The 23,857-nt window shown below is 38.7% G+C and overlaps 1 protein-coding gene across 5 annotated transcripts; it reads left to right on the top strand.

Moving 5' to 3' along the window:
* The first annotated feature begins 4,221 nt into the window (after positions 1–4,221).
* HACD1 (3-hydroxyacyl-CoA dehydratase 1) lies at positions 4,222–23,585 on the top strand. 5 transcript variants are annotated; one of them, XM_042888499.1, is made up of 7 exons: positions 4,222–4,461; positions 7,803–7,920; positions 8,997–9,015; positions 9,095–9,183; positions 11,721–11,842; positions 14,126–14,304; positions 15,505–15,632. In XM_042888499.1, coding segments are annotated over exons 1-7 (657 nt in total). In that variant the 5' UTR covers positions 4,222–4,333; the 3' UTR covers positions 15,507–15,632. The 5 variants fall into 5 exon arrangements, with proteins under 5 accessions (XP_042744433.1, XP_042744431.1, XP_042744432.1 ...); XM_042888497.1 differs by lacking the exon at positions 15,505–15,632 and adding an exon at positions 14,696–15,498; XM_042888498.1 differs by lacking the exon at positions 15,505–15,632 and adding an exon at positions 19,418–23,585 and having other exon boundaries at positions 4,223–4,461.
* The last annotated feature ends 272 nt before the right edge of the window (positions 23,586–23,857 follow it).

Below are 23,857 nucleotides of genomic sequence, written 5' to 3'. Positions count from 1 at the left end.
TCTCTACCACTCTACTAACAAAGAAAATTTAAATGCTTCCACTGACCATAATGAGAGTCACATTGGAACTCTATGCCCTTGATAGAGAGTCCTCATGAACACAAGTACTGGAAACTAAGCTAAATAGCAAGCAAAGACTGTGTATGCTCTGTAACTAGCAACACTCACAATATTCTCCATAGAGATTGCAGTGGTCATGCAAGCAAGTTACTGTAGAAACATACTGGAAATCAAAAAGTGTTTTTAATATGACTGAATTGTGTGTTCTGTGAGCCCTGTGACAAAGCTACACGGTGCGTTGACTACAAAACAAAGCTTCTTTGTTTAAGAGCAATATTGAATACTATTCAGAATGGAATTTGCTTGTAGTAACAGTTCATTTTAAAAATATACTCTGCTTTACCCACATGAACAGTACTGTTGAAGTTAATGGTACTCATCTTGATATTTAAGCATTTTGTATGTCCCTCCATATAAATAGAACATTAGCAGAGTTAGTTTTTTTGATAGAGCCTGCTGACATGGTGCTCAAAAAAGCTGATTGCACAGACTGTGGGACTGGTCTATACATCAATCCCTATCCAAGCCTAACAGTGCAACAAAATGTCAGGATTGTTGAACAATGGTAGAGTCCAAAATATCCCATAAAGAAAATATTTATTGTACAGAATCCAATTTGTCTATTACATCTAAAAGCACACTGACTTTGGATAAAGCCATCTCACATAAGGGAGTATTCATCTCCCTTTCACATGTGCATCCTTCAACACTGCAGTTTGAATTATACTTTTGTTTCTGAAGAGGACGAAATAGGACAATACACAATGGCAGCTCAAACCAGTGTGTTTTGAATACATAGACTCAACAGTTTTCATACAATGAGTTCTAAATGTTCACACCAGAATTTTTGCATTTTTGTATTTTCATATTAGGGATATTTCATATTAGGGATATAAACTTTTATTTCAGCCAGTGTTTGTGACACTTGTTTTTCTTCCCTCTCCACTGGCAGATAAACTAGTCAGAGGTGTAATGTGAATCATTTATCTTGTGATAACAATGCAGAACTCCTACTGCTTCAGATGCATCAAACAGGAAGACATCTAGTACTATCCACAAGACATGCAATCCATCCTACACTACACCTTTCGAAAGCATCTCCTATCCTATTTTAATAGCAGTAGAGGATACCATAGGTAGATGCACCTGGCTGAAATGAACAGAAAGTGCATAAATGCTGTATTGTTCAATCTAGACATACCTAAATTCTGATTACTTGTATTTACCCTTGAATAACTCACTGATTACTACCATAAACCTGAAGTAGTGAGCAAGTACTATATATAAGGCTGCCCTCTCGATACTTTGTCCTATTAAGGTTTGTTAGCAGCATTCAGTAAAGACAGGGCAGAAGAAACGTGGAAGCTACCAGCAATGTGAAATAGTTGTGGTCCAAGGAACATAATATCTCCATGGATCAAAATATGGGAGAATGAAATGAAAAGCAGGTAAATGAAAAATAAAATGCTAGAACAAAAATACTTATTCTCACTATTTAAGTTTTTAATTGACTAAATCAGTTCAAGACATATGATTATTTTTCAAATAGTTTGTGTATCCAGAATCAGTCATCTTGAGAAAATAAGTAATGAGAGTGATAGTAATACAGAATTTTAATGAAAATATATCAACCATTCCTCATCAAATTTCATGAGATCCTGTACAAGAGAATGAAAAACATCCAAGGAGGGATTTTAAAACTGAAAAATCCTACTTCAGAAAACAAATAGTATTTTTTCATTGAATATGCCATGGAAAAAACTTCAGAGGTAAATGGCTAACTAAAGTATTTCAAAAATCACAATTAACATTAAGAATCTCAATTAAGTAATGTATTCCTCTTTGTGTTGTAATTTAAGATCAGAAAGCCATTAGTGAAGTCCCAAGCTGGCTAATTCAGTTCAGACAAAAACACTTCCCATGTAACACATGTTTAATTTGTTGCATCCATTTCAAAACTGCATTGTGAAAACAAAGAAGCCAGGAAGGTCTGAAAAAAAGAATTTAAAGCTGTGGGGAAAAAAATGTATTAGCTACAGCAACACCCAGAATTAGTAAATGTGAAAAATGTTTCAGAAAGCCAGAGTTCCACAGAGTCAGAACTAACTTGTGTCACATTAAGATGAAAGCTAGGCTCCTATTAACAACATATTTGCCTGCTATGCTGTTTTTTCACTTTCACCTTGTACAATCAATGAATGTACAAATGTTATAGTTATGAGGTATACCAGAGAACTTGGCTATATAGCTATTACACCAAAGCAGAAAAGATAGGACACTTACCCATATTGTGAGCACACTTACAAAAACTCCAGCAGAGTAGATCTTCCAAAAGAGATCCTTCCTTACTGGTGGTCAGCTCTTAAATGGGTCTGGGAGAGGTGCAGCCAGTCTCCCCCCCTTCCCGCAGCACAGGAGAATTGCCTTCACCTGTGCTCCATGGCTGACTCAGTGCTCGCCTCAGGTGATCAATCAGAGGTTCAGGCCGTGACTCAGCAGTTCCCATACACAGCTCAAGCACAAAGTTGGCAAAAGGTTTTGACTTAGGTCCTTTAGTCCTGTGTGTAAATTCCTCTGTCTAAGTTTTCTAACTACAGGATTCTCAATTGATGACTACTTGAATATGAAAAGTGCCTGTGTATAATATGCACATAACTCTGGTACTTCCTGTGATCTTAGCAGCACATATATGGTGCTGTTTGTTGCAGTACTTGTTGCTTGCACAGTATGAAGCTGAAAGCTGAACATCTACTTGTGCACTTTGGTGAGGATGAGGAGAGACTGAAATTCTGTATAGCACATCTGCTAGCCTTATCTATGGACTGAGATCTGAGTGTTTAAACAATGAGATCTTCTTCCCCTTGTTAAAGGAGGTAGACTCGAATTCTTGAACTCCTTTGCGATTGATAAGGTAGCATTTCAGAACTGGCTCTGAAATGGCTCACTTTCGTATCTGTGTGCCTGTGTTTGAGAGATCTGCCTCACATGGCAGTGGTTGCAGTGCTGTGCCGTGCTGTGGACATAAGGAGTCCCAGGCTGTGTGTCCCCCATCCAGAGCTGCTGGCTGCTAGCACAGAGACAAGCTTCAGGGGACTGAATATGGCCTGCGCCTCAGTGGGGCAGTGTCTCAGTACCACAGCTCGCAGCAATACTTCTCCAGGTCCAGAAGTAGCACCACTCCCTGTCCAGTTGCTGTTTCCATGCACAAAGGTTGCAGATTCACAGTTTAAGACAACATACATATGTAAATCTTACCCTTCAGTCCATCAGCTGGGTTCTCTTCAGGTTCTCAAAGGATTTTGTGCCCTAGTCAGGTGTCTGCCTCAGCCTCTCACGTACCCTCAGGGTGATACTGGGACATGCCAGGCTGCAGAGCTCCTCCAGCTGCTCCCAACAGCTGTGCCGACAGCCTACCTCTGGGCTGACACCCTCAGGGCAAGGCCCATCCACTCATCCTCTCACCAAATAATCTCATAGCTTAGAATGTTTTTTAAGACCCCTGGTATTTTCTGTCGCTGCCATTTGGGTGGGTAATTGCTTGGCACTGATGAAGTTGCAGCTCGAGTACTTTATTCATTTTGGAGTCCTTCACTTCAAGGAAGACATCAAGGCCCTGAAGCGTGTCCAGAGTAGGACAGCAAAGCTGGTGTGGGGTCTGGAGCACAAATCTGATGGGGAGCGGCTGAGGGAACTGGGATTGCTCAGTCTGGAGAAAAGAAGGCTCAGGGGAAACCTCATCGCTCTCTACATTCACCTGAAAGGAGGTAACAGTGATATGATAAGGGGTAAGGACCTTAAGTTGCCCCAGGGAGGTTCAGGTTGGATATTAGGAAAAATGTCCAATAGAGTGTTGAGGCATTATTGGAACCAGATCCCCAGGGAAGTGGTGGACTCATCGTCCCTAGAAGCATAGAAGAACTTGCAGATGTGATGGGTTGACAGCTGGCCTAGGTGATCTTAGCTGTCTTTCCCAGCCTTAGTGATGGTTCTATGACAGCTTCCAGCTGGGGGCCCACACGGTGCTGCCCGGCGGCCGCCCCCTCTGAGGCCGTTCCGCCCTCCGCCCGCGGGCGTGTCCGGGAGCCCACAGGGGCGGAGGGAGGAGCGCGCGGCGCCATGTGAGCGGCGGGCGGCGGGCGGCGAGCGGCGGCCCTCGAGGAAGACAGATGGGGTGAGAGACAGCGCGAGGTCCAGCTGTCAGCGCGGCCTCAGCCCCGCCGCGGAGGGAGCCCCTCCTCCCCGCGGCTGTGCGCTCCTTGCCCCGCGGGGAACCATGGCGTCCAGCGAGGAGGACGGAAGCGGCAACGGCTCTGTGGAGGAGAAGGAGAACGGCAAGAAGAGGGGCCTGGGCGCCCTGGCTACGGCCTGGCTCATCTTCTATAACATCGCCATGACCGCGGGGTGAGCGGGCGGCGGGCGGGCGGCGGTGCGGCACCGCGGGCGGGCGCCGAGCGGCGGGGCCGGAGCAGCTCGGCCTGGGGATCGGGCGGCAGCGATCGCGGGGCGGCGGGACGCGGTCCCGGGGCGCCGGAGAGCCGCGGTGAGCCGGGCGAGCCCTCGCCTGCCCGGCATTGCCTAATACGGTGCAGCGTTACCAGCAGCGAGCGCGTCATCCCAGAGCCCGCGGCGGAGGTTAAGTATAGCCGGGCCAGGAATGCCGGCGGGGGTGCCGCGCGGGCTGCGCCCACGGAGCCTGCTCCTTCCACCGCCAACCGCCCTCGGGCCGCCCCGCGCCCTCCGGGGGGGTTCCAAGCTCCCGGCGCTGCTGCCGTGGCTGTCTCGGTGCCGGAGGGGCTCCGGCGCTCGGCCGGGCTGGCGGTGTGCGGGCCGGAGCCGTGCGGGGCAGAAACCCACACAGCGGTGTCGCTCCTATGGCGCTCGGCTCCTGCTGTCGTTGCGGCGGCGTGAGGTGATTCGGGTTGGGCTGCAGGCGCCCGTGGGCTCGTGTGGAGCGCTCGGTACTGCAGTGCTGAGGGGAATGGCTGTTTGGGGTGAAGGATGATGCGAGCGTTCGGGTTTATATCTTCAGTGCCTGAAGCAGGTATTTCCACTTCTGAAACTTTGTGCCACTAACTAATGCGTGTCACGTATGTGCCGAAAAACCCTCCGTTGATTTCCACTTCGTGGCAAGAGTCAGAGCTCACGTGGCGTTTACATGTACGTGTGGAAGATGGTTGAACACTTAGCTTTGGGGCGAGGTGCTGATTCTGTCTCTCCTCCTTCATCCCCCCCCTCCCCCCCCCCCCACCGAGGGATTTAGATTTGCTCACCTGCGCAGTTTGTGTGAAAGCAGAGTATTAAGAGAGAAGAACACATTCTTACAATTCTTTCAAACAGGTTACAGTTTAAGTGAAAAATGAAATTTTGAAGGAGAGAAACATTTCACTGGGGCACCATCTGTAAACAAGAACAGTGCAGTTCTCCAGAGTTTAGTATAGTAAAGTATTTCTAGAACTGTAACTGCCTGTCTGGTATAGAAGCGTGTGTTAACAACCAACCTAATGCAGAATTGCACTTTATCTTTCTTTCTCATGAAGATTAGAGGGATGCATTCAGAGATAAAAATGATACGTCAGTACCTGGCTCTACTGAAAGTCCCAACTGAAAATTTTACCTTTGTTAAACTGATTCTTTTACACCACCTGCTGATTTACAATATGCACTACTACAGCTTTCCTGAAATCCAAAATCAAAGCTACTGAAGGCTAAATGAAGTAATTGTCAAAGATTCCAAATCTCCCAATAATTATTTAAGACAAACATATTTTCAGTCTCTGCATCTGGATGTAGCCCAAGACTGCTCCCTGCAGACCTTTTATAGCAGAAGAAAGTGAGGAAAGTGTCTGCTTAGATGAGGTGTAACTTGACTTTTCAAGCTGCTGCTATCAAACCCATCCTGCCAGCTGGATAGAAACTCACTGTCACCTTCCCCTTATCACACACTTCATTGTAAAATGGCAGCCTGGCTGTGAAGGACTGGCAGTGAGATTCCAGTGATTCCTCCTCTGGTCGTGATGGGAGACAACCTAAAATGAGTACATTCAGATTTAAAATCTGCTGTAAAATCTGAGTAATTTTTTTAGGGCGTAAATGTTGTAGCTCTGGCAGACTGGATTCATAAGATTAAAGCAGAAGGGGTGAAGGAAGGGAATCATTCCTACAGTATGGGGAAGCCTGGCTGTATATAGATTTGACATGCTATCATGCACTGTTGGACTGGACGAAGCAAAGGACAATGCAGTAGTAGGCCCTGTGTGTGGCAGTTGTCACAGGACTGATGCTGAAGTGTGTACCATCCAAAGGGAATACAGAGCTGTTACGATCCATGCAGGACTCATGCTGTTACAGCATAATGTGTCCAATCAGATAACCATCTTTCCTGCTATCTGCTTATCAACTTTAGCCAGTCTCTTATCTATAGGGAAGCGTATAAGAACAGGGAAAGAGTTAAAGTTTTATCCAAATGTTTATGTATATGTTTCCCTGAATATCTATATGTTCACCAAATCTGCCTCAGAATATTTCTCAGACTCCACTGCTGTTTCTCTTTGGCCTTCCTTAGCCACAGTTCATGTTGCTGTACAGCTTTGCTTGCAATGGTTCTATGGAGGGTAAGAGAACTGAATCATTGTTCCCAACTATCCTCAGACAAGAAGTTAAATTGATGTTATTGCAATTTATGTATTTTCATTTTTAACCCTGAAAATATCACTTGTAGTTCTGGCTATGCCTTTAAGTCAATTAAAGACATTTTATCCTTAGCCTTTGTGGATTTAAACCTGAAGTTTCAGGGATCCCTAGTGCGATGTTTGTGAGAATGTTTGTGTAACTGTGGATTAGTAACAGAACATATGGTACATTGTTTGGAAAAAGTTCATTATATAAACATGGATTAATTATGTGGAAGCAACTGCGCATACCTTGGGTTGTTGCTCTAGATCTGAGATGAGGGGTGGGAGTCATAACAAACGTAGCTGTGAAATGGGGTTTTTTAATCCATTTTCATTTGAGATCTCAGATTGAATTTTATATCACATTTCACTTTGATTAAAAGATACTTTACTGCATTTACACTGGAAGGATGATCAGTTGATCCATCAGTTGGTGGCGTACTGATTCCTTAAAAAAAAAAAAATTGGAAAAATTAGCCAACACCTTCAAATGTGTTCGTTTAATATTGTCATCTCTGGAAGCCAGGAGCACAGAGTGTGGGTCTTTCAACACATCAGAATCTGCTTTTCTGAGGTGACTTGTCATTACCTCTGAGTTGTAGAATAGAAGCATGGTGGTCACTTGTCAGTTCTGAAACTGAAGCGTTAAGGGGTAATGAAGAATGTGAAAACAGTGTGCACAGGTGACAGTCTTTTGTGTGTGCAAACCCGAGACCCAAAATCTAAGTTCAAATAACAGTAATCCACAGTAAAGGTGTGTGAGGATTTAGTGGTAGAAAATATGTAGTCGCTGCTAGTGAAAAGTGTGTTGGGCCCCTGGGTTAAGTAATTCAAGTTAATCCTCTGAAGGTAAACAAATCCTTCTCTATCCTTTTCCAGGTTAAGAGTTTAAGAAGTTTAATGTTGATATAACATTTCATAATATTTAGGTCTAAGGGTATTTTTAATAATCTCCTAAGAACACCAACAAGCAAAGGTATTCAGTAAGAAAATGTTGTACTAAATTATTTATATTAGATGGAAAGCTTTAGAATTTTTATTTGAAAGGTATCCATTCTCTTTCTTTTGTAGGTGGTTGGTATTGGGTATTGCCATGGCACGATTTTATATCCAGAGAGGAACACACAGAGGTTTATTCAGAAGCGTGCAAAAGATACTTAAATTTTTCCAGACATTCGCTTTGCTTGAGGTAAATTTCAAACATCAGTTTATTTTTCTGGATTCTGCATATCATAGGCAAATACATTATTAACCTGAATTCAATATCAAAATATTATATGAGTACTAAAAGATGTTTTATCTTTATTTGATGATATTTTTTTTTGTTTGCTTGTTTGTGAGAGCAAGGAGATTTGTTGAAATAAAGGAGCACCTTTTTTGAAAATTAACTGTAATATTGGTTTTAAATCAGATGTTCCCTGGGAACTGCTTTGCTTCTGCTTATTCTCAGACTGGATTGGCATGTCCTGTGTACCTCATTACAACAGGGTCTGTACGAGTTGTTCACAGCACTTTTGAAACAGCGTGACTTGGGCCAATTGTACACTTGTGGTCTAAATTTATGGTACATCTACAGAATAAAGCTGTTGGGTTTATTGAGCAGTTATGATTCTTTTCCAGGCACAGCAGAAAGCTCTTATCTACATTTTGGCTCTTTTTCTCAATCTGCCCATAACATCTGTCGTTCAAACAGCAATTTAAAATCACAAGGCCAGCTGTCGTAGGCTTTTATGCTATTAACCTTCCACAATAACAATTCCACTTGAATCCATGACAATAATGAAAAGCACTCTGTTTGCTAAGCATCACTGACCAGAAAATAAATCTGAAGATTTGTAGCTATAATTAGCGGAATGATAATAATTAATTAATCCATAACAAATACAGAAAATTGTAAAATTGCTATGCATTTTGCATGCCTTGTATGACTCCTCCCACATTGTTCTGTAAAATTATTATTTGGATAAGATAATGGGAGTTTATCAGTTGAAAAAATAAACACTTTGTAAATACCTCAATATTCAACATACGAAACTAGGAAAATAAGTCTCTCATTCACAGTGTTTACACTGAACTCATCTCAGCACTGGTTACTGGTGCTTTTATGTGTATTTATGTGTAACGTGAAATGTTAGTTGGAGGAAAAAAACCCCCAAAAACGTAAGAATTAAGCTTGAGTTTATATAAATACATAAAAGGCCGTGTTTGTAGTACAGACAGTAACACACTGTAAGCCAGTAACCTTTAACTTATTTCTGTTTACAGGTAGTCCACTGTGCAGTTGGTGAGTTCTTCCTGTAGTTTCTCCTGAGCCAAATGAAACATCAGTTGTGGAGCAGAGATAACATGTTTCTCTTTTCAAGGAATAGTTCACACATCTGTGCTTGTGACTGGGGTCCAAGTGAGTTCAAGAATCTTCATGGTGTGGTTCATTGCGCATAGTATAAAGCAGGTATGTGCATGAGCAAATTGTTTTGAGTTTTTACTAAGGAGTTATTAATACAGTTCTCTTTTCACCAGGGAGACGAATTACAGAGAATGCTTATAGACTTGAGTACAGTTTAGAAGCTGGAGTTACAGGATTGAATCCATGTACTTCTCCCCAGGAGGGGGGTCTGGGTGTTAGCTGTTAAACAGCCCTGTCTGTAGTATCGTGCCAGCTCTGGTCTGCGTAAGTGCTATCAATGACCAGTGCTTCTGTTCACCTACAAACATACCATCGTGTCATGTGTTGCCTTTCAAGAATGTAATTTATCGCTTTCTGAATGTATCTAAATGAAAATATGACTTACATTGAATTAACGTGAACATACGTGGTTGTAATTTCGCAGTTTGTTTTAGGAACCTTCCCAAGACTTTAATGTAATGTAATGTAATATCAATATTTGATAGCCTGCATACTGAATTATTTTCATTAAAAATCTATCAAGTTTTTCAGCGTGCCAGAGGCACACTTAAAGTCCTGAATAAATGTCAGTGATTTATTTGCCTGGCTGTAGGTAGTTATTGTAAATCTAGTGATTTGTTAGCAGAATGAAATGAGCAGACTGCATACAGCTAGAAGTAGGATATGCATTCTGCTTTCTGTAAAGGGCACGTAAGAATTCAGGGGTAGATTTTGAGTTTGCTCCTGTATTCCTTTAAATTTAAGAAGCTGAGCCATTAAACTGTCTCACCAGCAGATGGCACATGCCTGTCTGCCAGTGAGATACCATAATTACTGCCTTGGTTGTCAAATCCCTTAATTTCAGTTCTCTACACTTCATCTTTTCCTTTACTATTGCTTTTTTTTTTTTTTTTTTTTTTTTTTAAACTACAAAATATATGTTTCTGATTTTTTTTTTTCTGTTTAAGTTAAGCATTTTCAGTACTTTCATTTTTTTCTTGAGGAAAAAAAATCAATTATTAACTACTTTTTTTTTATGTTGATTGTTTTCACGAATGCTGGAATATAGTGCAGCTTTTTGCCACTTTTTGTCATTTGCAGTGCAGTAGTAATCTTTAGCATATCCTGTCATTTCTCAGTCTTCAGTACAGTAGGTCAAGCTGTGTCCAAGAAAACTACATCTAAATGTATGTCTGATTGCATTTCATGCTGTTACTGCCTAGCAGGCATGAATGTTCAGGGTCATGCTAGGTGGTAAGAGGCATGGTAGTGATAATAGCCAGACCCACACCTCTGTACTTGACTGGAGATTTGCAAGGCAACAAATAGGAATTCTCTGCATACTTATTTAAAGCACTTCTGGTCTGATTCAATGCTGTGGCATGAATCCAAGTTTGGGTTATCAATGTTTGTTTGTAATCACATGAGGTTAAGAACAACCTAATTCTGTCTTCTCCTTTGCTTATCTGTTTGTGGTTGCTGTTTGTTCGTGAGTTTGGAGATATTCTTCTATCTCCTTTCTATTTTGTGGATGTTTGTGAGATCCTTTTACTGAAGGTGCATCTTTGACTGACACATTGAGGTGCAATTTTATGAGATGATGATCACTTACATCTTTATGATGTATTGAACTTTGTCACCATGTAGTATTTTATTTTTTAAAAAAAGCAATTTCCTCTTTTTTTTTTTGTCATTTTAACAAAATCGTGTTATTTTATTTCAAGACATCTCTGCAGCTTTTCAAACTTCAGGCATGGAATTGTATTACAATATTCCCCCTTTTAAAGAAAATTACTTTTAAACCACATTAACTTGCATGTAATTCTTCTCAGAATCCAGTGCTTCTTCTCCATGTGCCTTCTTTCACTTTGAGGTCTTCTGTTTATTTTTTCACTTAGAGTGAAAAATAATTGCTATTTTGAAGCAGCAGATAAATGTGTTACCTACTGATGAGGCAGTTTAATGACTCAGAGTATAAACCTTAAACAGAAGAGTTGAACAATTTTACCCCAAACTCCTGATGTATGAATCACTCTTCAGTGAGCGATCTTTTCCAACTCCTTGACTGTCTTGCAGCCTGATTTGATCTGCTACTAAGCTCAGTTAGTAGACTAAACAATTCCTTTCATCCAAAATTTCATGGCGGTTTAGATTACAGGAAAGTAAGAGAAAATCCAGATAAAGGCAGATAGTAGTGAAATGTGGAATGGGTAAAAGCTGATCATAAAAAGAATATACATTAGGTAGTATTTTCATTTTAGTATTTTGAGGAGCAATAAATAAGCAAGTCAAGACAAAGCGGGGAAACAGCATAGTGAAAGTGCAGCTAAAGAGGAGGAATAAGCTCAAATATTAGTTCTGTTTTTCTAAATTTGCACAGTGGATAAAGGCTGCTCAGTTTGCTAAGTGTCTGTCTGTTAGCAAATACAGATGATATAGAACACCTCGTAGTAATTGTTTCAGCATGTCACTTTTATGCCAAAATTGTCTTTCTTTACAAGGTGTTAGTTCTGTTCCATATATCTTAAACAGAAGTCTGTTGCAGTTTACTCAGAAAAGAAGCTTAAGGATGAAGAACGTGTTGGTTCTTTATACTTCTGCAGATCCAGAATGAGGAAAGCGTTATTCTTTTTCTGGTCGTGTGGACTGTGACAGAGATTACTCGATATTCCTTCTACACATTCAACCTGCTCAACCATTTGCCATACTTCATTAAATGGGCCAGGTGGAGATGTCTTGCACTTCAGTTTGTCGTGGTTCTGTGCATGTTAGTTTCACGCATGCTGAGCTAACACACAGGAGAGCAGATGTTTGAGCTTTGGTTATGTGTCAGTAGAGTGCAAGCTGGTGGCTTTCTGTATTTGAGATTATTGTAAGTCCGTTTAAAATGTTAAAAACAATTAGTTGATATTTTTGGACATGATTTGTTCCTCCCTTTCTGTGTCTTGTGGTCTAAACTCTGTTTTCATTTACTTTCATATTTCTTCCTTATCTTTGGAGTCACCTTTTAACTTACAGTACGACTCCTTCAGATCCTTCCGAATGCGATGCCTAAGATTAAGCACGTATCAGTCTCTGTAGACTTAACATCTTTGAAATAATGGGAGCTGCTGTCACTAATTTCAAATAAATTATATTACTATATAAGAAGTTGTGCTCTATCAGAGCTTTTGTAATGTTACATTAACGTAGTGAAGCTAAATATTGACAAAGTTTAGCCCACATAAAATGTGTGTTCTGTATCAAAACTGCTTTGATTTTGAAACACAATTCAGGTCTATCACTGTGCCACATAAATTACAGACACTACGTGCTTGTCAGGAGATTAACTGGAAGAGTAAGTATCTATGTAGATAGAGTTCAAGACAGACTTCCACTCTTAGAAAGAAAATACCTTTCCTACATTTGGCATGGGTGATATGTTCGTTTAATGAGCTCGTTTGCATCTCCTACTTGCCTGTGTTTTGTAGATAATGCGGTTCTGGTGCTTCTAATGCTCTTTTTTGATGTGTCCAATGATTATGTCCATTCTTAAAATATGATCGTTTTTGTTAATACTGAAAGTAGTAGGTTTGGTAATGTCTAAGCAACAAATGTCAAACTTACAAAGAATCAGGTCTGGCTTCATTAATGATGGGTTTTTTTAGGCTTCAGTAGGAGAAATGCATTCAGAAATTACTATATTGACGATATTGACAATGATGCTTTTTGTCACCAAGTCAGTGGATCTTGAATGGTCGAATTTCTTTTTCCTTATAATATGCAATTCTGGGAGCTGCCGTTCTCACAGCAGAGCTGTTCTGTGAAGTATAGAAACAAAATACTTGAACATGTATATCTTTCCATGGAGTTCAAAATATCCTATCAAGGTTTACAGAGAATCAGACTGCACAACGGAGCATAAATTCAGTATTCCCAAGGAGCTGAACTTTTTTAATCTTTAACTTATTTAATAATTTTAAAACATTTACCTGTCCACAGGCAAAGGCAATGGTATGGGTATGATCTAAATGTTAGCTTAGGATATTTACTTTGTTGTTTTTTTTTCACTGTACAGAGACAGTCTGTGTATAAGTCATTGCAGTGGTGCCTGCCTATACCTCACATACCTGCTCTCTGACCTGTGAGTCCTCTAAGCCCATTGGCTTCTAAGAGGATTTCATGTTCAGCTGCTACCATGCTGGATCTCCTCTCTTTTGGCCATGTAATGCACACTGGACATTTCTCACACACTCTATATGATGGCTCTCACTGCTGTTCCCATGTGTGAACTACAGAGCTGTTGCTTAGAATCTATGTGATGCACTGTGCATAAGGACAAAGAAACCCTGTTGATGACATTTTTTATTATGTCTACACTAATGTGACCTCTGACGTTCAAGCCACATTTTCTTTAAAATTGGTGTGTTTGCCCTTTATTTGAACATGTTCTGCCTATTTTGAAATGGAGTTGCTAAATTTTTGGCGCTCTCATTTTCTTTATTTTTAATAGTTAATGTTGCTGCTACCACTATTACTGTTACTACTACTATTTGCCATGTGGCAATTGGTAAAACAGGCTTCTGATATTTCACCATTTCCAGTTTCTTCAAATAAATTACGATACGTAGCACTGACACAGTGTGCATGCGCTGTGGCAAGGATGCATAGCATTGTCTGAATTTGGGATCCAGTTCTGCTCTTAGTCCTATCTCTGACGGTGGGAGCAAGGTTAGTAAATAAGAAAATATATATTTAAAAAAAAAGAAAGAAACAACAGTATTGGAGAGTTCAAATTTGGAGAATGATTTTTTTTAAGTGCAGGACAGAGATGCACAAATTCTGATATTCTCTATTTTTAATTAAAAAGACGTGGGAATGCATTCTTGTAAGCAAAAGTAACTGAAGTTGTTCTGTGCCTTCCCAGGATATGGTTCTTGATTTTAGTGAAGGAATTCTCCAACCTATTGCAATTTTTAAATTCATGAGTTGTTTCTCACATGGTGTTTTGTTTTTTTTTTTAATGCAGATACAACTTTTTTATCATTTTGTATCCTGCTGGAGTTGCGGGTGAACTGCTGACTATATATGCTGCTTTACCTTATGTCAAGAAAACAGGGATGTATTCACTGAGACTTCCCAACAAATACAATGTCTCCTTTGACTACTATTACTTCCTTATTATTGTCATGTTCTCCTATATACCATGTAAGTATTAGCTTTAGTATTAGCTGAAGTAATTAGCTTTATTAACACTAACAATGTAATAATCGATTATCAGCAATGCAGACAACGCAGCCTGCAGTTAAATTTCCTAGATGCTTTCTACTCTAAAAGCCTGCTTTCTGTTGTTCCAAGTGTCGCTGTGCTTTAATTGTTTAAACCAAAATTTTACTTTCTGTTATCTACCTCAGAACATCTTTAAAGTTTCAGTGAAAAAAAAATTCTAAGGTCATGGACAAGTAAAAATACTTTTTCTTAAATACAGAAGTGTCTCTAGTTGTCTCCAAGAATTTCTAGTTACTTTGCTGCTTTGAAGCAATGACTTAAAGATTTTTTTGCAAGATTCAGACATTCGCCTTCTTCCTCTTGCTATTAGTATCCATTTATGTGTGAACTTGGAAAATCACCATTTGAGCCTACTTTGGAAAAACATGAAACAAAATTCTCCAGAATTTCTCCATCACAGAAATCCACACCTTGCCTCAAAAACTTCTCTGAATGTACTTCAGTCCCATGTTTAACCAGATCTTCCTCAAACCCTGATATCAGGAGCCACCACAAATCAGTTGCCTAACAAGAGCTAGCCTAGAGAGACCATCTGCTTTGAATTTCTGCTGTTATTTTCTCTGTCAGCCAAACAGTGCAGACAAGGAGAAAACAACTTGACATAGATACAGCACAATGACTGCTAGAATGAAACTGGAGCAATCTGGGCAAGTAGAATATTTTAGTCTTTCTGGACTATGAGGGTAGGAATAAAGGAAGAGATGAGGGAAAGGCACTGAGGAGCAGGAAAACTGACGTTAAAAGGAGCTGCGTTGTGCATCTATAAAATGTATTCCTTCGAGAAACTGACTAAAAATTCTGGACTTTGGCTGTATGGATACACAATATGAGGTGTTTTATTTTTTGTTTTGTTTTTTGCAAGAAATCATGGAGGCCAGTGAGAGAGATTTATATGGTTAAGCAAAAGTTAGGATAACTTACTAGTAGTTTTACAGATGTCTGCATAACTTCATGCTTCAGGAATAAGTCCAGTTTTCTGTGCTTTAAAAATAATGATCAAATGAATCAGAAGAAAGGTAACACAGTAAGGCCAGGAGAAGGACAGAGCTTTTCATACTTGGACAAGTAGGGTAAATTTGGATCCTCCTCAAATTTTATGTTCAAACATTCTTTCCTTAGAACAGGTTTGAAGACTTCAGGCACTGCTAAAAAATGGTTCAAACAAAGAAAATTTTGAGGGAAGATCCATGAAAACAGTATTCCTTCGGAGGGCTTTGTCTGACTTCTGAGTAATTACTGTTTCAAACTCACTGAGAAATTCATGACTCATTATTTGCCTTGGCCAGCTGTGGCACATCGTGCCATAATTTTTACTTGGTTCTTCATTCTGAAAAAGTGTATTTTTCCATAATGTGATCTGCTGATTTATTTTTTTTTTTCATCTAATTTGCTTTCTTTTATGCTTTGATCAAGTATTTCCACAACTCTACTTACACATGCTGCGGCAGAGAAGAAAGGTGCTTCATGGAGAAGTGATTGTAGAAAAGGACGATTGAATCGAGCCATGTAATTATGGTGCTTTTAATGGAAAAACAAGGGTAAAAAAACCAAAACTTCCCGTGATTTTTCTGAGTCCAAGTTTTGAAACATGGAACAAGAATAAACAACTGTGTATAAAATAACATGGACTGTATTATTTATACCATTAATATATCATCAGATTACCTTTTCATTTCTGGTTTAACTTTGATTTTTAATTGTTTATTTCTTCAAACATATTGTTTTCTTATTTTCAGTAGGCTGACAAATAGCTTTAACAAATTGAATGGTTGGCTAATGTGCTTTCTATTGTGAAAGGCTTGTAATGACCTGTAGTCCTCGTCAAGAACAGGAGAGTTGATGAGCTGTATTGAAAGTGTGTCTTCTGGAAAACAGAGCATAAATTAGGCAGTGATGTGTTTCATAGTCTAGGGGGTTTAAATGTTACTTAAGTTGTACTTTAAATTATACCTTTGCAGTTACAAGTACTTTTAGCGTGTTGTTCAACATTCTTTGAATTACAAGATCACACTATAGAATTCCAGAAGGATTTTTGAAAGGAGGTGAATCCTTGACTTTCAGTGCAAGTTTGGGTCTCTTTGTATTTTCATTTCTAATTGAAAAGAAATATCAAACAGTAGATACAGCATTATCTGATTGAAAGCTTATGCTGAGGAGTGACCATGACCAGTCTTCCCATGGTCAGTGGCTGGAACAGGAATCATATGCAGAGGAAGACTGATTGTCAACATGCTTCCTCTTCTACTTTTAATTATGTATGCAGAAAAATGATGGTACGGCATTTAGAAACTGTAGTTATAGTGAGATATTTTTACTTCCCATAATTAGCTAAGAGGCATAAAATTTATTTGAAGTAGTACCTTAAAATATGAACTGTGCTTTGAATCATCCCATCTTGTAATTTTAATTGCTCCCTCCCCATTAATTGTTTATAACGGAATTATGTAATGCTAATTAACATCCTCAGTAATATGCAAGAGGGATCTACAGCATATTAATAAACGTTACAGATGACACTGTATGATACCTGAGTGGGAGAAGTCCAACGTATGGATTAAATATAGACAGGAGTTGGACACTACATGGGAGAACCAAAGCAAACATGATGCATTTGGGGAGATGTGGCTACTTAGTGAGAGACAGAGAGAGAGAAGATTGAAAAGTAATAATGTAACAAGGAGACTTAATAGAACAGGCAACAATATTGCTTCCAGATTCAGCCATGTCAAAGGAAGAGTGTGTTACATGCAGAAGAGGTGCATCAGGCAGCTGGAAATCAGAATGCTCCTGAGACTGCTGAGGTCATTTCCTGAGTACTGTCTTATATTTTGAGCAGCTTGGGTGTGAGGAATAGAGTCAATCTTCGAAAAAACAGCCAGAGAACAGAAAAAAAATTAGTTGAAGTATGAAGGAGGTCAGAAAGGTTGAGACATTAAGTATGTATAACTTCTTGTTGTGTGACAAGTACAAGTAAAAGGAAGAGGCTTTGTTAGTGTGAAAGTGTAACTAGAACTGATGATATATTCAGTGAATATCAGAAAGATCCTACCAGAGAAATCAGTTAGGTTACAGAATGATGCAGTAAAGCTTATCCATGCATACAGTTTCTTGGAAGATTTTATGTTACATGTAATCCAGTACTGGAAAATAATGTTTCTTTGGAAGAAGTTTGCATTACATACTTGAATAGGCAGTTTCCATTTTTAGCATCAGTGATTCTACAATAGTACAACTTATTGTGAAAACTGGAGATACATGTTTCTTCTGATGCATCAGGTAATTTGATGAAAAAGGAAGGATTTACTATATCCTGAAGCCTCAGATTCCATTTTGTGCCTTAAATTTTTCACACTTCCATGTCTTCTTTACATGGAAATTAGATTTCTTTTAAATGATAGTGTGGACTTGAGATACAATAATTGTATTCCTTAGAATTTTAAAAGACATAATCTTTATATTTTTAGAACAAAGGTGCTATAAGTTAACTTACTACTTCTCAGTTTTATATGTAACTAAGTATTTAAAGTTAAAATATAAACCACATTTACAGTACTGATTAGCAAAATGCTTGTGTTACACGTTCAGACTAGCAGTTGTATTTGTCCCAAGTTCTTAGAATACAGTTTTATAAACCTTATACTTGTGTTTTGATCCATGAGAAGCAAACATTATGGCACTTCTTAGAAATATTTCTCAGCAAGCAGAAGAGTGTGATGAAATAGGAGTAAATGCAATTAGATTAAGTTATGCGTCTGTTTTTTTAACTGTCAGGGCAGCTCACTGAAGACCATAGCTATCAATTTCTTGAAAATGTGTTGGATACTTTCAGTATGTGATTTTGAAATCTTTTATTGGATGCAATACTCCTTCTGTAATAACAGGAATACCTGAGCTATATTACGTTTGTTTTCACTGTGGTTTAAAGTTCTTATCATATGGCTATCTAGGATCTATTTTTATATCCTTTTGTATATGAAAAAATACAGCGCTGTTTGCTAAAATCTTTTTCACAAAGCAACAGCATAATGATGGAACTTAAAAAGTAATTTACAACTGCAGCAAGTCTTGCTAAATGATTCTAGAATAAAGCTACAAGTTACTGCATCCAGTGTTGCACAGACCAGAGAGCTTGTCATGTAGATTAGTTTTCTTGTCATGGACTTCAAATAAAAAAAAAATGAATCGCCTTCTTTTCTTCCTCTTCTGTTTTGATTGAAGTCTGCTCTGAAGTCTCAATGTATACTTTTTGCTTCATATGTCCTCCAGTGTAGTGATAATTCCGAGTACAGCCCTCTTACCATTGACTTACATGGGCCATGATTCTATCCTGTGTAACTTAAACTTCAGTATGACACCATGAAACATTTAATTAGCTTGTTCAATGGACATAAAAATTAAGTATGATTTTCATATGGTGCTCTCTTTCCAGCTTATTTTTGCCACCTACTTTTCTTGTATTTCTCTCTGCAATATTCTTTGTTTTGTAAAGCATTGGAATCCTCCTGTTTATGAAAGATTCGTGTGTACTCAGGCTTCGGTGTCTATAATGTTTTGATGTATTCTTTAACAAAATGTTTGTGTAAAGGTATTTTCTTACTTGTGCTGTATAAGCCTTCTGGAATGGATTAATACAAAGTATGTCCTTAAGGATGTTTTTTTGTTTTCTTGTTTGTTTGTTTTCATGACAATACATATGAACAGGGCTTTGGAAGTGGATTCATAATTATTAAATGACGTTTCTTATTATTGGTGGTACCATAAACAGAAACTCCAGATGAAAACTTTTGGATTTCTTGAGGTTCCCTTCAACGTACACTGGGAAAGGCTGCTCCAGGACAGACTGAGTGAATCACCTCATTTCACAGCTCTGCCCTGCACGTCTGGAAGCCAAGTCCTGACATCAGGATATGGCTGGTACAAAGGGGTTTGATGTTGTGAAACTGCATCCTGCACATTAGCTGCCAAGAGGATCAGTGAGGCTGTTGTGAGCAGCGGTTAATATGCGTCATTTCTCTCACTTCTGTCTATGCAGGATTTGAGAAGAGAGGCAGCTAAACATGCCCTCGTGCCTTCTGCATAAGGAACTAATGGGATCAGCTGAGAGGATCTCTGTGCACAAAGGGTGTATTACAGAAAGGTTTTGTGCTTCACTCAGATGCTTATATCTGCGTCTATAACCACGTATTTTTTGAATTGCTGGTATTCCAATACAGCTGTGTGACACTGCTGTCAATAACATGGCTCAAAATTAACAATCTTGGATAAATTGTGCAGTATGCTTCTACTCATAACATAACACTCAGCCAGGTTCATGATAACAGACAGACTGTCTAGTTAACAAGGAATGAACAAGGAGTGGAGACCTTTTCTGTGAGCGGAAGGAACCTTCCTTTTCTTAGCCAGAAATAAATATATGCATTTTAAATCTAGGTTTAGCTACTGATCTGATGGTGGTACTTGCACTCTTTATGCCAGCTTACCTTAGTAGATATTTGGATCTTTCATTGATTATTAAATAGATTAAAGCGAGAATAAATTAGAGCCATTACAATAAACTGTGGTTTAAAGTAGCTGCTTTATTAGCAGTTTTTCTGAATCAAGCCTTTGTTTAATCCGTGAGAGAAAAAGGGAAGGAAAATTAATACAAGTATACAAGTAAGTATTCTGCACAAGACAGGGGGCTTCATCAATCTAAATTTCTATGCAGGCAGTCTGTCTGCAGTTCCTTATAAATGATTGGTTAAATGTGTTTTTGAATCAAAAGATGGAAATTAAAAGATGAAAATTAAATTTTATTTCAAGACGCGTGTTTTAAAATGTGTTTGAGATAATGTATCACTTATGAGCAGTTCACAATTCACAGTGAACATACATTTTTATAGATGATTATCTGTAGCCCATTACAGTGTTCTAATCCGTGTTGTAATGACTATTTTAGAAACAAATACCTTATGTTTCTGCAAAGCTCTTGTGTTCCCTTGCTCAAGTTAACTTCAGTTCTAAGCTTTGCATGGCTTGAACTGGCAGGTTAATATCTGCCAAGAATAGTTCCTTAAAGTTGCTTTCACAGTAGCACACCTTAATAGCGTACGGTACTTTTGGTTCAGTGTCTGGTATTGTAAGCTACTGATGGAGGAGCGTTTATGCCTTCAGCAGGACAGAAAGTTTTACAGATCTTACTGCTGGATACAGAAGATTTATCCAGTGAATTCTTAGGTCACAGTAGTGAATTAGTCTAAAAAGTGGATTTAAGTCTGAATCAAGACAAATTGTAGAGAACTTGAATGTTGGATAACTAGCTGTCTTATAGGAACTTGCTGTCGAGTCAAGTCTGCAGCTGCTAGTGGTTTTAGAGTTGTAAAATGGAGATGCATACTACTTTCTCACGTTGTATCAGCTGAAACATTGTCTTTTTGTTCACAGTTCTCTTCTGCTCTGTTCAGTCTTGAATGTATTTTATGTCCTTTCAATTGATGGCTTTGTAAAAGTGTAAGTATAGAAATATTTATCTAAATGTATCATATATGGAATTGTACTTAAAGATTCTTAAAAGTGTAAATGCACTGCAGCTGCTCATTATTGTTATTTTTCCTAAATATGTTATTGTTAGCAGTTTACACAGACAGGAAAGCACACAGTATGATACTTTTAGTAACTTATTTATTTGCAAAGATTATAAGATTTGTTGAGCAAGAGATTCAGATATTTGTTTTAGAGATTGTTAACACTGTAGCACTGTAGAAATTCATCATCAATTAAAAGATGTTTAAAACTGTGCTCTATTTGTTTGGTACTTTGTTTTTTGTGGGTTTTTTTTTTGTTTGTTTGGTTGGTTGTTTTTTTGTTGTTGTTGTGATACCATGTAAAATCAGTTCACATAGCAGTGAAGAGTATTATGCCAAACTGATATCTGTTTACAAATACTTTTTTTCCTTTGTATCTGGAATTATTTCACAAATCTTGAGATCTCAAGCCTTCTTTTTATATTGAAATGTATTCCATTAAAATAGATAAACGTGGATAGTAGATTGGTTTCACTTCTCTTTAACAAGACAGAACAATGTAGGGCATTAAAAAGGCATATAGCCTTTTATAGTCAGTGTGTATGAAGACAATTGCATTGCTAGGGCCCTGAAATAGGTATTGCAATAATGGATATTCTGATGTTTTGGAACAGAGCTTTTTGTGGTATTAACCTTTGAAGGTGGAGGCAGTGAACATCTTCTGTGTGTCCTTTGCTGCATGAATAACAACGACATTGCAGTTAGAAGGATTTTGTTGCCATGACAGTAATATAAAGCAGTATGTGAGCATTCACATCCACCTCTTTTGAGTTAGGAATCAAGTGGTTGTAACCCTGAGGATTTTAACTGCATAGAAGGGCTAAATCCTGTTAGTCAGAGTTATTGTAATGGAGACTAAGATCTCCTAATCTGAAAGTTGCAGAAGTAGACTCTAATCTAAATTTATAGGACAGGATTTATTTGTCCTGGCCCATATCAAAGCTAAACCAGTCTGATTTCTGCAGAAGCAAGTGGAACAGTGTCTGCTGGTCCCAACGGGAGCATGGTGGGATAATCATTTGCATATACTGTGTAAATCTAGATTCAACAAGAAAATGTAAGCAGTAGCTTTCTTGTTAGCACCTCCTTGAGAGTATGTGCTGTTGCATGGTGGTTCACCTGCCTACGGCTTTGCAATGTGAACCAGTCATTGGTCCCTGTGGAATGCACCAGAAGACCAGAAAATCTCCAGCAGTGCACTGCTGTTGCATTACACCAATCAGCGGAGTCATAGAATCTTCCTTCATGTATCTGCAGAAGTACCTTTTATTTCTGAAATTAATTTAGGGCCAATGACATATCTAATTAAAAATAGGCAGGGTAGATCAGCCCTCACAGCTGCTTTGACATTCCTGGATTGGAATGCTGTCACCGAGCAACTTTGATTTTCATATGCAGTCTCTTGGCGGTCTCTGCTCGTACTGCACTCATGAAATGGCACTTTGCCTGCCCTGAAGTGGCTGTTCCAGGTTCAGTAGAACAAGTTAGAGATAATAAGTTAAAAAAGATTCAGATGAGAGTATACTACTTCACACCCCAAGCACTCTTCTACCCCCTCAAGGGGGTACGTAGTCCTGGGTGTGTAGCCAAATGTACCTGCCTCTCAACCTATTGTATTTGAAATTGCAGCATAAAATGGAACAGACCTTCACTTCATGAGGGGAAGAAATAAATTCAAGTCCCAGGGACGACAGATTACAATTTATTCTGTAAATTTAGTTTAGGAAAACCATTAATATCGAGATTTCACTCAGTGACAAAGACAAAATTGTAGATCTTGCAGCTGACCCTTGCAGCCAACTCAAAGTAAATACTGCAACATTACTTTGTCCTGTATTCAGAGTGAGGTGATACTGCTAAGAATAATAATCCATAATTCTTTTCAGAAGGGTCTTTTACAGCAGTTATCCATGAAACTTCAGTTGATTCTACTGTCCAATCTCTACATCACAGCCAGCAAAGTAATGGAAGGGTCTGTCCCTCAGAAAAAAAAAAAGATGCAAAAAAATCCCTCAGAATGTTCATAAATAGAAATTTCATCTAATCACAAAATAAGAACATCTTTGAACATATTCATACCCTATCAACTCTAAGTAGTAATTTAAATCAGATGGAGATTAATTATTAATTTGTTCTCCATGCTTACTACAATAATATTGTGCTTGAAAAGGACTTGGAAATCTTGAGAACAATGCACAGCTACTAAAAGACAAGGTATTACATCTTTAGAAAGTTGATAATGTTTTAACAGGAATAAAGCAGAGGAACAAGCTGTTTTCAAAACAGTAAAAATAGCTCAGATCTTGACTCTGATCCATAGGCAGTGACTGCTGTTGTCTGTTACTCCATGAATTCCACTATGTTCTCATTTAGTCCTGAAGAGTTTTTAAAAAATATGTAGACGTGATTAGTTACTGATAGCAGTGTGTTACTGTCACATGGAACTCAGCTTGGAAAAAAGTGGGAATTATTTCTGTTTCTCAACCCTTTAGAATGGAATGATGGAATGATCATCTCGGCTTAAAAACCTATGAGGCAGTGTTGCCAAGACTTTGTTCATTTGCCATGAAACCAAAATGAAGGCACTTTTTGAATAATTGTTTATATTTTCCCTTTTTTTTTTTTTTTTTTTTTTTTTTTTTTAATCTCTGAGGGGGAATGAATGTGTAGTTGAGAAGACTTTCTGTTTTCTCAGCATCCTGCTTTGCTGTGGATCAGCAGCAGTGCACAGCTGGAAAAACACTACATTCTGGTATTCCTAAATCGGTGCAGTGGCTACATTCTTTAGAAATAACTTCTTCCAGTGATTGAAGGTGAAATATTCAATACTGATATTTTTATGAGTGTGACTGCTTCCTAAATAGTGCCTGTTTTGTATGTAGAAGTTTAGGAGGTTTGTTTGTTTGCTT

The sequence above is a fragment of the Lagopus leucura genome, unplaced genomic scaffold, assembly GCF_019238085.1.
Source record: "Lagopus leucura isolate 7727_CA_CO unplaced genomic scaffold, USGS_WTPT01 Super-Scaffold_100157, whole genome shotgun sequence".
Taxonomy (NCBI): Eukaryota; Metazoa; Chordata; class Aves; order Galliformes; family Phasianidae; genus Lagopus; species Lagopus leucura.
Note: the sequence above shows the minus strand (reverse complement) of the source record. Positions and strands in the feature narration are given on the sequence as shown.